The 13,981-nt window shown below is 39.1% G+C and overlaps 1 protein-coding gene across 2 annotated transcripts in view; it reads right to left on the reverse strand.

The window, feature by feature from the left end:
* Positions 1-972: 972 nt before the first annotated feature.
* EPSTI1 (epithelial stromal interaction 1) overlaps positions 973-13,981 on the reverse strand; it is a 96,244-nt gene continuing 83,235 nt past the window's right edge. For both annotated transcript variants that reach the window (XM_065901961.1, XM_065901960.1), the window contains exons 9-11: positions 12,910-12,983; positions 6,614-6,713; positions 973-1,502 (exon numbers count right to left, since the gene is read on the reverse strand). In XM_065901961.1, the coding sequence (XP_065758033.1) occupies positions 1,494-1,502; positions 6,614-6,713; positions 12,910-12,983 (183 nt within the window). In that variant the 3' untranslated portion in view covers positions 973-1,493. The remainder of the gene's footprint in view (positions 1,503-6,613; positions 6,714-12,909; positions 12,984-13,981) is intronic.

Consider the following 13,981-nt stretch of genomic DNA (forward strand, 5'->3'; position numbering starts at 1 on the left):
AAGAACCAGAGCATGACCATGGACTGTGAGGTAGCCAGGCTGGCAGGTGTAGGCTGAAATGACTGCAGTAAAACGCCTGCAACAGTCACACATTTACAGTCAGTTTGGCAGTGTTTCCAGGCCAGGCCGAGGGATTTCATTGTCCCCAGATTAGGCAGTGACAAAGATTTCAAATGGACCGAACATTTTATATTACTGTCAACACCACTAACGTAGATTTGGCTGGCAGAGGAGAGGGAAACCAAGAGTGTCTGCATTATTGACTCCAGAGGAACACTGAGTACCATCTGCTCTCAACCACCGTCACCACCACCCAGTGCAGCTTTTTCTGCACCACACCCTCACCCCACTTCTGTGAGCCCTCCCCCACCAGTCCTGGTCCAAGAACCTGAAATCCCAGTGTTTCTCCAAATACACATTTGGAAAGTCATTTTCAATGCAGCAGTTGGTAACACAGGAGAGCTCTCAATGTTGCATGATAGTGTCTGCTCTTGTCCAGTTCCAAAAATTGTCTACTCTTCCAACTTTCATTCTAAGACTACATGCAATGCTGCAGTGCTTCTCTTATATAATGTGGGAGGAGAGGGGTGGCCAGACCATACGGTGTGGAAAACCAGTAATTCCCACACCAGGGTCTATAAACTGGTTCAGGGTCATAAGTGAATAGGAAAGCCTACTGAATTAATAATAGGAACTAGGTTGCATGAGCAAAGACAAGTTTCTAAAACACCTACAAACCACACGTGGTATCAATTGTGTCCAGCTGATTTTTTATGACCTTTCAGAAAATGAACTGTCCCACTCTCAAAAACTAGAGGAACAGTATTAATAAGTAAGTCAAAACCAAAGCCAAATCCAGTAGTGATTATAGTACTACATTTGATCTCTATGGACTATAAAGAAGAATATAAAAACAGGAGAGAAAAACTCAAGAGCTTTTCATTGAAAACATTTACAAACCATTTATACAGAAGCAGTTCAAATTTTATTTATAAATTTGTTTAAAAGCATATAAAGGATTTTTCTTTTGCTCACATTTGTAGCCTGAATTAAGAAAATAGGGATACAAATCTAAAGGTGCCATAGATTCCTCAAATCTGATCTGAGAAGCAGAAAAAAATTAGCTGTGTAGAGACAGGCAGGCAGCATCCACAGTTCTCACTAACCTGAAACAATCAAATGACTCCCTGCTATTCTAGCGTACTAACATGGCTGTAACTATACTTCCAATAAGAGGCAAAAACAATTAGAAAAATAATGCAACATTTCACTAGCAGTAGAGATTAAATATGAGTTCAGTAATCTGTGCTTACAAATAGGCATAAATAATGACAGGGAGAAGAAACCAGTCATCCTCAGCCGCTCAGCTGAGTGGGTGGGCAGTTGGAGTCAAGGTAAAACACAGTGAGGCTGAACAAAGCTGCGAGAAAGAAAAACATCTCGTGTGGTTTTTCAAGGTCAGTTGACAAAGGCCAGACATAAGCAAATATTTCTCATGTATCCTGGAAGAAAAAGAAAATGAAAATTAGCACCAGCAACAAAACAGAATTCAAAGCCTTTGCAAATCCAAAATAAAGTTCCTCCAAAAAACACTCTGACTACATGACTATTTTTTTAATGATTTCAAGTCCCAGTGAAATGATTTAATTTTCAAGTTCCATTTCGACTCACTGAATGGTCTCTGTCAACAGTGTATTGGCTTATTGAGTGACAGCTCATCAGCTGTGTTCTGAGAGATAGGCTAACATGAGTGACAACTAATAGTGTTCACAAATATTGTCACCCACCTCCATAGTTAGAGCAAGGACGGCGCAAATACGGTATGGTGCAGAGCTACTTAAATGGAAATGTGTGGAGTAGAAGTGCAGTGTATTACACAGCAGGAAGGTGACGTCTAAGGGGGCCTTGAGGAAAGGAGATAGACTTAAATGAGTTCCCTCCCCCCACCATGTGCAAACAGTCATGTCACCTCGATCAAGCCTCCCAGACTACCAGGCCGAGGTACACAGAGGTTTCAGACTACTGGCTCTAACATTCTGGGAAACTAAAATATCAGGTTGCCTCATGGGTCATGGCAAATGCTTAACTGCCGTTGAAGACACAGGATTCAGAGTTTCCACAGCATCTCAAAGGGTCTCACCTGCTAGTATCAGAGAAATTATCATTTGAACTGATTCTTTAAATATCCTACCTTAGATACATCTTATATGTGATTTCAAAGAGAAGCTTTGGATGTGCTTTTATTATAGATTTTTGATCCCTTGTATTAGATAAAGAAATTTATTTTCTATACCTAGTTTGCTAGAGACTTTTACCATAAATGAGTATTGAAATTTATCAAATGCTTTCTCTGTATTTATTGAGATATTTCTTCTATAATCTATAGGTGTTTCTCCTATAATTTATGTGGTAAATTATCTTGGCTTTTTTTTGGTTCTATTTATTTGTGATGAGCCAAACTTACATTTCTGAGATAAGTATATACTATGCTTTTTAAAAAAATTCATTGTTAAATCTGTCAAAACTTTGTTGTGATTTTTTTTTATCTATGTTAATGAGTGAGACTGGCCTATGATTTTTTTTCTGTATAGTCTTTGATTTTGATTCTACATTTACCTGCTTAATCCTTTGGAAGAATACTCCCTTCTTTTCATTTATTTGGAAAACATTCTGGACATTTGGAATAATCTGTTTCTTGAACATTTAGTAAAACTTTTCTGTAATATGTGTAGGCCTGGTTTTTATTTTATGGGAAAACAGTACCTAATCTAGATATAATTTAAATCATTTTGAATCCTACCTACAAAGTGTAAAAGAAACTGTCTCCCCTGTCTTGCAAACAGAGCATGTTGTCAATCTCTTGTGTTTTGCCAAATAATAGATAAGAAGTGATATTTTGGTTTAGTTCAATTTGTATTCCTTTTGTTATAAATTCATTGGGTGCTTTAATTTCAAAGATTATAATTTTTTATTCCTAGAAGTTCTATTCTGCTCTCTTTCAGTCCTCCTTGTTGTCATTGTCTCTTGTTTTTGCTTATCATTTCAAAGTCAATATTTATTCCAAATGTTTTATACATAGATATCTTAAGTTCAATACCTAATCATTTAACTATATCAAATTATTTGGTTCTAAATTTTGTTTTGGTGACCCTCACCCACAGCTATCTGTTTCCTGTCCTTGTGGTAAGTTCCAGTCACTGTGTTATACTTAGGATATATCAGTGAACAAAACAGTCAAAGAGCCCTGCTCTGATGGAATAGGGAACGCAAATTATCACAAGGAGAGAATAATAGTAATTGATCAACAAAACACCTAAGAAAATGATGTTAGAAAATTAGACCAGAGGTTGCAGAGTGTTATAGAAAAAAGAAATGGAGCCTGGAAAGAGAATTGCAGGAGTCCGATGGCAGCATTAAATGGATGGCCAAGGAATCCTTGGAACTTAAGAAAATACTTGAAAGAGCACAAATTATTTGGATGTTTTGGAGAAGAGTATAGAGGGAGCAGCCAGTTCTTAAGTATTCAAAGAACAGCCAAAGAAAGCTGATGTGGCTGAGAGGAATGAGGAAGCACGGCAGTCAGAGGAGAGTGCCCGAGAAGTAGCGTGGGCTCTAGGGCTTGAATCACCTGTAGGATGAGTAATAGACATCTGTGCTTTTACTGTAAAGACTTTGGCTTTTACTCTGGAGAGTCGTCAGAGTCACTGGAGGGCTTTGAGCCAAGGAGTGACAGCAGATGACTTGTTTTTCAGTCTCATGTTGAGATCAGACTCTAGGTGGAAGTGTGGAAGCAAGGACACCATCTAGGAGATGGTTTCAAGAACTGAAATGAGCAATGATGGTGGTTGGGATCAGGATAATAGTGGTGAAGGTGGATGAAGCTGCGAGACTGGATACATTTTGAAGGAAGAGTCAAGGAGACTTGCTGATGCATCAGTGGGAGAGGTATAAGAGTCAGTCATGCAAACATGAAAGAGTGCAGACAGAGGACTGGGGTCAAGGGCATCAAAGGTGAAGTTTTAGACATATTAAGGTTGAAATGTCTACCAGACACACAAGTAGTGATGTTGGGTAGAAAAATGGATCTGCAAGTTTAGAGGAAGAGATCAAGGCAGGAAGTTGAAATTTGGGACTAAAAAGCATATTAGTATTTAATTTCATGGGAATGAATGAGGCCATGAAGGTAATAAGTGAACGTAAAGAAGGTAGTCCAAGATGTATCCCTGAGGCACTCTAATGTGGAGAGGACAGAAAGATAGAGGGGATTCAGCAAAGGAGAATGGAAAGCAGTGGTTACTGAAATAAAACTCAGGAGAGTACGTACAGAAGCCAAGTAAACAAAGAGTTTCAAAGAGGAGGCAGTGATTTACCATGACAAATGATGCTAATCGGTCAAAAGATGAAGACTGAGAAATAACCACTCAATTTTGCAATGTAGATAATGTTAGTGACCACGAGAAGAACTTTGTGGTTAGATGGTCTAAATTCTGATTAGAGGGGGTTTAAGAGAAAAGGGAATATAGAAATTGGAGACAGGACAAATACCTCAAAGTTTTTCTCTAAAGGGAAACAAAGAAATAGGACAGTAGCAAGAGGAAAATGGGCATCAATATAATTTAATATTTACATTTTCTGCTGATGAGAATTTTCTAGTCGAGATGACATGTGACAGTTTGGGAGAGAGGGAGGAGCATTGTTAGAACAAAGTCCCCCAGCAGATGGAGAAGACAGAATCTGTGCCATAATGAAAAGCAGACACAGAGGAAGGGATGTCTGTACTGAAATGAGGTGGAGATGAGAACCTGGGCAAGTCTTTGCCTCTGTGTCACTGCTTCTTTCACACAAGTGAAAAGCCAGTGACCACGCTGGACTTGGGTATGCCTGTCTTAGTAAGGAATCTTCAGTCATCCTCACTCACATCACATCCTGAGAAAGTGATGTTTCTCTCTTTCTATCTGTGAGGAACCCAAGTGGAGATTCGTAGCTCATTTACCTAAAACCTACCAACAGTCAGGGGTAAGCCAGACTCCCACATCCCTATTCCCCTTACGGCAGCCCATGGAGTATTCATTTAGTCTCTCCTGTCATCTTCTCTTCAACCCCAGGTATTTTTCTCTGTATGTGTGCTTAGTCGCTCAGTCGTGTCCAACTCTCTGCAACCCCATGGACTGTAGCCCGCCAGGCTCCTCTGTCCCCAGGATTCTCCATGCCGTCCACCAGGGGATCTTCCCAACCCAGAGATTAAACCCAGGTCTCCTGCACTGCAGGCGGATTCTTTACTATCTGAGCCACCAGGGAAGCTCTTTCTATGTATATGCACCTTCTAAATTGGGGTTATTAAGTACAGGAGAAAATGTACAGCAAGGTTCCAAGTCCTGTCCAAAATCTGAGTTTCAATCACATTTCACTACTTATAAATTGTATAAACTTGGATAGTGTCTTAAAATCACAATGCCCTATTTTCCACATGACTCCTACTCACATATTCTTTTAAGTCAATAATTTGTCAATTTCACACACAATGCAAAGACACTGTTTTGATTCTTTTTTATCTTTGTACATGGTCTCTACTCTGAATGCCTTAGTGATACACAGGAGCATACATTATAAATAGACATATCCGCTATGCATTCTCTACAATTTGCCTACATTTAATTATCTTCAGTATATATTGAGAGAGGTTGTGAGATCTCTCCATAAATTTTAACCACTAGATGCATTCCAAGAAATCATGCATATGAAATCTCTAACAGATTATTTTCTCAAAAATGATCTTTTGTCCACCAAGTATTTATTAAGGGGTGATCTCCTCTGGAGTTACCAGGTCAGCAAGTACTTGATTATTGTCTCATATTTTACCAGTTTAAAGATTTCTGTCTGTTCCTTTTTTTTTTTCTTAATAAGTTCAGATACACTTGGGCTTCAATTGAATTGTAAAACCCACTGTGGTTAGTTTTAATTCTGTACACATTGCAAACTCCACAACCCCATATGTTCCAAAGCTTTGGTGCTGTTTAAATAATCTACTGTGCACACAAAACACATTACATACATATTACTACATATTCGCAAGGCTTTCTTCCCCAAAATCTGTAAGAACATTTCATTTTCAAAAAGTGCCTTTTGCCATAGGGTTTTTTTAAAAATCATTTTGTAGTGAAAAATTAAATACTGATTTCTTTGATGTGCTAGTTTCACTGAAAGAATATGTTACAAGAGAATGCTTACTATTTTTAGAACCATATTTCACTGAAAATCTTCCTGGAAAAAGAAATGTTCTTTGGTTTTTATTGTAGGCCTGGGCAAAGGGTGATTTTTTTTTTTTAAAAAGCCTTGCAGTCCAGGCAATCACACAGCAAACAAAGGGCAGGTGTCATTTTTTATTGTGATTGGCATTGGGCTAGAGCTGAAAGCAGGACTTTCTCCATGTCTCAGAAGCTATGGTGGAATTTACAATAATCACCCCAGCTGCCTGCCCACTACACAGCTGAATGGCACACACAAAAAATATTTATCTGGAGAGAAGGCCACAACATATTTTTTAAATTCTCATTGTTTTTATGCTTCAACTTGGAAATATTTAGTTTTTGAGAAAAAAAATAATAAAACTCACCCAGCTGTTACCACTATTCATATTCCAATAACCACCGAAGTGCTGGAGGCCACCTGGTTGACTTTTGCCTTGGAGTCGGTCCAGAAAAGCATTATTTACCCTTTAAAACAATGAAAAGTGTGGGTGAGTGGAAAGCTTGCTGCAGGGCTGAGAGATTTCCGAGAAACTAATGTGCTGTCTGAATGGACTGTGGGGCTCTCTGCCCCCATTCAGCTCAGAAGAAATCTACAGACATATTCTTTTCACATTAACCACATGATGTGCTGTGAACAGTCCTTTGGTGGAGGTGGTGGCAGTCTTGGCTCAGTCCCAAAGGGGCATAAATTCTTCACTCCAGAGTTTCACTCACCCACCTCTACTAGTTCTACAAGAGTCGTGGTCACCCAAACAACCATACCCCTTAGGGCCATGCCAGGCGTGAACCCCAGAGGAGGAAGAAAGATGGAAGCTTCAGCAAGAACTAAAACATGAAGAGAAACCAAACACAGTTCTGTGGTGCTGTTAATAGTATTACAAGATAAATGTCTCTCCCATACACCCTGTACCCCATTGCCAGTCTTTCTAAGGTAAATCCCACTAGTGAAAAGTAGAAGGAAAACAGGAAGAGAGTGTGAGAAAAGGGAAACACCTGAAGAAGGAAGCCCAGGCTTTCAAAAGAAGGAAGGGGTACATCTTTCCCTGATGTCTGATCATACTGGCAGCAACCAATTTCAGAAATAAAGTCAAACATATAAGAGGTAAAACTAAAAAGAAAGGCAAGAAGTGATTATCCTAACAGTCAAGGTAGGGTTACCTGTAGGATGATGGTTATTTTGTGTCACTGGAGCTGGCTCCCTGGGTGTCCATTTTATAATTAATCACCCTAAATATCCTTTTCACGGACTTCTGTGTGTGACATCTTAACAGTTTTTAAGTTTAAAAAGGAAAAAGGCCACAGCATGCTCTGAGTTGCCCGTGTGTGGCTGAGCAGAGTCAGAGACCTGGCAGGTGGAGAAATAGCATGGCAATAGGTTCCCTATGATGTGAATGGATTACTGGGGAACAGCAGCGTGAAGGCCATACGCTTCTCAACAGAGACACAGTGCCTGGAGCCCAGAAACCTCAATCCCTGCTTGTGGGAGCGGGGTCAGGCAGGACCCAGTGAGGTGAGCCTCCTTTTCAGTCATGAGGTTTAGCCAATGTGGTCATGGTGGGTGGCTGGAAGTCAGCACCTGTGTAAGATTTGGGAACTTGGAGGATGATGACTGCTGAGTGGCAGAGTCAGAGGCTGGGGGTTTTGCCTATTGGTCTTGCTCAGTGTGTTAAGCTAAAATGCCAACTGCATGTTGACTCAGGTTAGTCTGTGATTTATGGTGGTGGTTTTCAACTTCAAGCCCCATTTGGCAGTGGCTACATCTTAGCTATTAGAAAGCTTTTTTTTTTTTTTTTTTAATCTCTCACCATAAAATCTACCAAGGTGTCATATTCTGGTCCGCCTGGTGGCAGTGGTTTAGTTTCTAAGTTGTGTCTGACTCTTTCAATCCTGTGGACTGTAGCCTAGCAGGCTCCTCTGTCCGTGGGATTATCCAGGCAAGAATACTGCAGTGGGTTGCCATTTCCTTCTCCACGGGTCAGCCTAGTTCACTGCAGGACTGAATGTTTACACTGCCTTTTCTAGACCTCTCAGCATGCAGATTGAAATAAGATACCTGAGCTGGAAACTTGAATATTAAGGAAGAAGGAACTGGCCTTGATTCCCCTAAAACTATACAACCAATGGTATTGTACATACACCTGTACTGTCCAACTATGTGTTGGACAGTCCATACACCTGGGGCTGTTTTTATCCAGTCTCTGTCAGTAACAAAGATGGACATTCCCTCAATATCCCTCATCCCTCCTCACATCCAATCCACTAGAATCCTTGTTGGCTCCACCCACTAAACACATCCTGAATTTACCTTTTATTTCCATGGCCACCATTCTAGTCCAAATCCCTATCTTCTCTCATTTGCCTCTCTTTCCACTCCTGCCCTCTGCAATCCATTCTCCACACAACCACTTGAATAAGTTATAAAAGGGACCAGGCCTTCCTTTTGTTTAAAACCCTCCCACGACTTATTAGTCTTAGAATTAAATAATTGACTTACAAAATCTTCTATTTCCTGCCTATCTTTCTTTTCTCATTTTGTAGTAGTCTCTTTCTCACCATCTATAAACAAATCATCTGGGACTCAGAAAGTTCAAGCTTATTCCCGATTTAGGGCCTTTGTGTTTGTTGCTATGCTTGATAAGAGGGGATATCCCATTGTAATGTTTTGCCCCCTTTCCATCTCTGTGTGACTGACCCTTGTTCTTGGATGTCACCTCGTCATTGAGGAACTATTGCCTGTAATCTCTTCCTTAGCGTCACTTTGTGATGTGGTCCTCATGGTGTGCATCGCTATCTGAAATAACCTTGCTGCTAATTGCTCATCTCCTCCAGACTGCAAATCCCATGTGGCTGGGGACCTTCTCTGCCTTGTTTGCACCTATTACTAGTGCCTAGAACAAAGCACAGGGTATGCCCTGATTCCTAAGAGGTGAATGGATGAATTGTCCAGATGCATGGTCCCCGCATTAGCCTCTTTCTGTGACTGCAGCTGCATTGTAAAATTAGCCATGGTAGTGAGAGTAGTTCATTGCCCACTGCCCTCCATTCACTTAACACTTTGAAGATGGATGACTTTGTCATGTACACAAGGTGATGTGATTCACTTTTGAGCGTGTTACTAAGAGGACAGCAGACTGGGTCAACTAGAGATCAAGGGTGGTAAAGAGATTACTTTTTCAATTTCTATCAAGAATTTGTAATAGGGAAGAACCTTTTGTATTCTATTACAAGTTAATCACTAGAGGGATGTTGCCTATAAGCTTAAATTATACATAATGGCCCATCTCTGAGAACCCTGCTTCTCAGATAATGAGCATTAAGCTAAAATACCTTTGTTTAGCTTGCAGGAAACATCCTGACCAGGCCCTCTATTAATGACTGCAGGAAAGAAGAAACTAACACATAAACCCCAGTGACTGACTGGAACCAGGAAATATTTGACTTTACTCCTTCCCCTTTTAGTAGAAAAGAAGCCTGAATTCTAATTCAGGCAAGACTGGTTCTTTGAGACACACATCTACCATCTTTTGCCGGCTGTCCAATAATGTTGCTATTCTTTGTCCCAACAACTCATCTCTCAATTTATTGACCTGTCATGGGACGAAAAGTGTGTGCTTGGACTCAGTAACAAATTCAAATAGGGGGGGAAAATTCCAGTTTATATTTTTGTTTACTAGTTTTAGAAAATACATATATTTCATTGCTGTCAAGCTAATGCTTAGGGTTTTCTTCAGAGGCTTAACTTGGATAAAAACTGTTGTTCAGAGATGATTCATGTCTCAATAAATCAGTTCAGTTCATTCCAATTTCCAGATTGCAGCCCAGTTCTAGTCCTTCACCCCCAGTGCTCTGTTTTTTCCTCTGAAGTCTTAACTTTCGTCTCTTCCTCAGCAAGTTACACTGGGTCAGGTTCAGATGCCATTAGGTTCAATCGTTACAGGATTGGTTGTAAAGCTTGTTAGGAATCTGCATGATTTCTATTATAAAACTCAGGGCTGCATTTTCTGCTATGTGAACTTCCAAACAGTAGAAAACACAAGGTCTTCTTGTCTGCAATAAAATTATGTCCTTGGAGAAAACCTAACTTAACGACCCCTTTACCCAAACCACATAGCTTGTATTGCTACCCTCAGCAGGAGTGGACAAAACTATTTTATTCATTAAGTGACAACTGAATGAGTATTTCCATATGAAAGATGGAAAAGCTCACTGTAGACACCAAAGGACAATACAAACATGAGCTTTTATCAAAAACTGATAGTATAAACAAAATATGTGTAAAGACTTGATCAATTATTTCAAAACTGGTTACTGAGTTTATTATCCAGAGAGATTTCCTATTGGATTAAATTGGGATCTATATTTCACTAGAATCAATAGAAAGAATTGAAGGTGGAGGAAAGAAATAGTGCCATCAGTATTTAGGTATTCAGCAATAAGGAAATAAAGGTCAAAGTTCCATAACAAAAAATAATCTTTTTGACCTCTAATCAAATAATGCATTTTTATTGGGTGCCCACTGAAGATTAATTTCTTCGCAGTGAGCCCTATTAATGTGACATATCACTATCTTTAAAATGCCTAAAGCTTTATAATCCAATTAATCCTCAGAAATCCAGAGAAATACTGGCTACTAATAACTAGTGTTATAGAAATATCAGGTTTTTTAATAGAAAGACTTTTAAAGAGAAAAAGTAAAAGACTAAACTAATTTATGACCTAATTTATTAAAAAAAAAAAAAAAGTAGCAGTAAATGTTATATGGCAGCCTGAATGGCGAGGGCAGTTTGGGGGAGAATCAGTTCGGTTCAGTTCAGTCGCTCAGTTGTGTCCGACTCTGCGACCCCATGGACTGCAGCACACAAGGCCTCCCTGTCCATCACCAGCTCCCGGAGTTTATCCAAACTCATGTCCATCGAGTCGGTGATGCCATCCAACCATCTCATCCTCTGTCGTCCGCTTCTCCTCCCGCCTTCAATCTTTCCCAGCATCAGGGTCTTTTCAGATGAATTAGTTCTTCGCATCAGGTGGCCAAAGTATTGAAGTTTCAACTTCAACATTAGTCCTTCCAATGAATATTCAGGACTGATTTCCTTTAGGATGGACTGGTTGGATCTCCTTGCAGTCCAAGGGACTCTTTAAGAGTCTTCTCCAATACCACAGTTCAAAAGCATCAAGGCTTCGGCGCTCAGCTTTCTTTATAGTCCAACTCTCACATCCTTACATGACTACTGGAAAAACCATAGCTTTGATAGACGGACCTTTGTTGGCAAAGGTCCAACTGTGGGGGAGAATGGATACATGTATATATGTGTGTAGCTGAGTCCCTTTGATGTTCAACTGAAACTATCACAGCATTGTTTGTTAACTGGCTATATTCCAATACAAATTAAAAAGCTTTTAAAATGAAAAATAAAAAGAAAAAATAGGTAGTAGTAATGGTTCCCCTTTATCCAACAAAATAGTCTAGCCAGTGTATCAGAATTTTGATGTTTCCTTACAACCAGAGAGGGGCTTCCCTGGTGGCTCAGACAGTAAAGAATCTGCCTGTAATGTAGCAGACCCAGGTTCAATCCCTGGGTCAGGAAGATCCCCTGGAAAAAGAAATGGCAACCCACTCCAGTACTCTTTCCCAGAGAATCTCATGAACAGAGGACCCTAGTGGGCTACAGTCTATGGGACTGCAAAGAGTCAGACATAATTGAGTGACTAACATTTTCACTTTTTCACTTTATAACCAGAGAAAAACATATAAATTTGCATTTAACATTTTAAAACTATCTTGACAGGACCATGGAAGCAGAATAATCCATTCAAAATAATATGAATACACAGCCAGAGTTGGCAGGTACAGCAGAATTAGGAACTTCCATTAACACTTTCTAAAGTCTCATTTACAAAATGAAACCACCACAATTTAAAAGTATGCCTTAGCGATAGTGGGAAGGTTAAACACATAAATGAAGCCAGTCAGTTTTGAAAGAATTTGCTCCTTTAAATCATGAAAGCCTTTATATTAAATTCTTCTCCTGAGACAATCACTTGGCAATAAACTCAAATAACCCAACTGCTCCCTAGGAAAATCTAGAATAATGATAGATAAGGTAATTATTAGCACTGACCCAATATCAACATGATATTCTGGGCACTCTTAATGTCTGACATTAGAAATAAGATAAAGACTATTTCCACTATTAAAAATTACTTACTGATTCTAAAAATTTTTCCCTAATATATTAGTCAACATAAAATAACTAATGGTAGTTCTTGTCTGAGCTTTTATATTCAGGTATGAGTATCTAACCATCTATACTAGTTCAGTTATTATAAAGTAGTGTACAAATGGTAAGGATTATATAAAAGGATTACCACGCTTTGTCTTATGGGAGGGAGATTAAGTATAAGCTAAACAAACATATAGCTTGACAGCTGAGTCCACTTTCTAGGGTCAATTTATGCCGCCAATTCAGAAAAATTGGATATTGTTTGTATATGTATGTGTGTGCATGTGCACATACCACATACCACACCCCAATAATATAATGATTAAAAAACTAATATAGATCCCAAAATCCTGTTCAGTATTACTGTGTTTTCCTAAAACATTGCAAAAACTTTATAGGTAATTGTTTTAACCAAGGATGCTTATTTTAGTGGTTTATACCTCCTGTGTTCAGCTTGGTGGCTTTTGGTTCTTTCTTCCTCCTGTTGCTGTCGTTTAAATTCCAGTAATTCACCCTAGGAACATTAAAATATGGTTTTCAGTTAACATGGTTGTACAGAAGATACCCAAATCAATTACATATTTAACCTTAGCTAGGACAATATTTCATTTTTGAAATTTTTACTTAAGTGCCATTTCCATGTGAAATTGTTTTCTTACATAACTAGGTAGCAAAAATAATTGTGCCTTAGCCAAATAATAACCGTGAGTGTAAAATTGTGAGATTAAAAAGGCATTGTGCATGTTCAAGCTATTAGACCACTAGGTACAACATACACAGGAGAAAATGCAATGTGAGCCAAACTCACCTGTGTCTTACAAAGAAAAACAAATCAAATTAGTTTCCTTAAGGAATGTTACACAATGCTATTTCTTGGTAATTTCTTGAGCTTCTTTTTCCCGACAAGTTCACAGCTGCTTACAAATATATATTAGACTCAATTCTGTAGAGCAGTTCCATTAGAAACACATTTTCCATCCTGGAGAATAATCACACAGCTATCATTGACTAGTTATTTCTAAAACTAGCAGAACATGGGAGTGGATGCTTTGCTTCAAATAGGAGGTCATATTACTCCAACTAAATCTCTAGCTTCTGACATTCTACCTTCTTGGAAGAGTCAGCAACTTCCACATCCCGTTACTGTGCTCACAGTATCAAACCAAACAACTAGGTTGCCAGAGAATCTCAACACTCAACTGCCTACATCGTAGGCAGACCAAGTTATAACCTCATGTCCCAGGCAGAAAAAGGCAGAGGGAAGTTATCAGGCCCCTGTCAGGGGTTAGTGCCGGAGTTAAAGAGGTTTTCTGAGAGAGAAACTACAGTCACCTCTTGATAAACACATAGCAGCTTGTGTATTTTTTTAACCCGCAAACTTCCATGATGAAAAGTATAAAATAAGTTCAAAATTCAGATTGACATTTTATTCTTTTAATTTTATTCTAAGGCCTTCCAACATTGTATAGCCTCCAAAATAAGGACTGGTTTCTTATACTGTGATAATCCAAG

The sequence above is a fragment of the Muntiacus reevesi genome, chromosome 11 (assembly GCF_963930625.1).
Source record: "Muntiacus reevesi chromosome 11, mMunRee1.1, whole genome shotgun sequence".
NCBI lineage: Eukaryota > Metazoa > Chordata > Mammalia > Artiodactyla > Cervidae > Muntiacus > Muntiacus reevesi.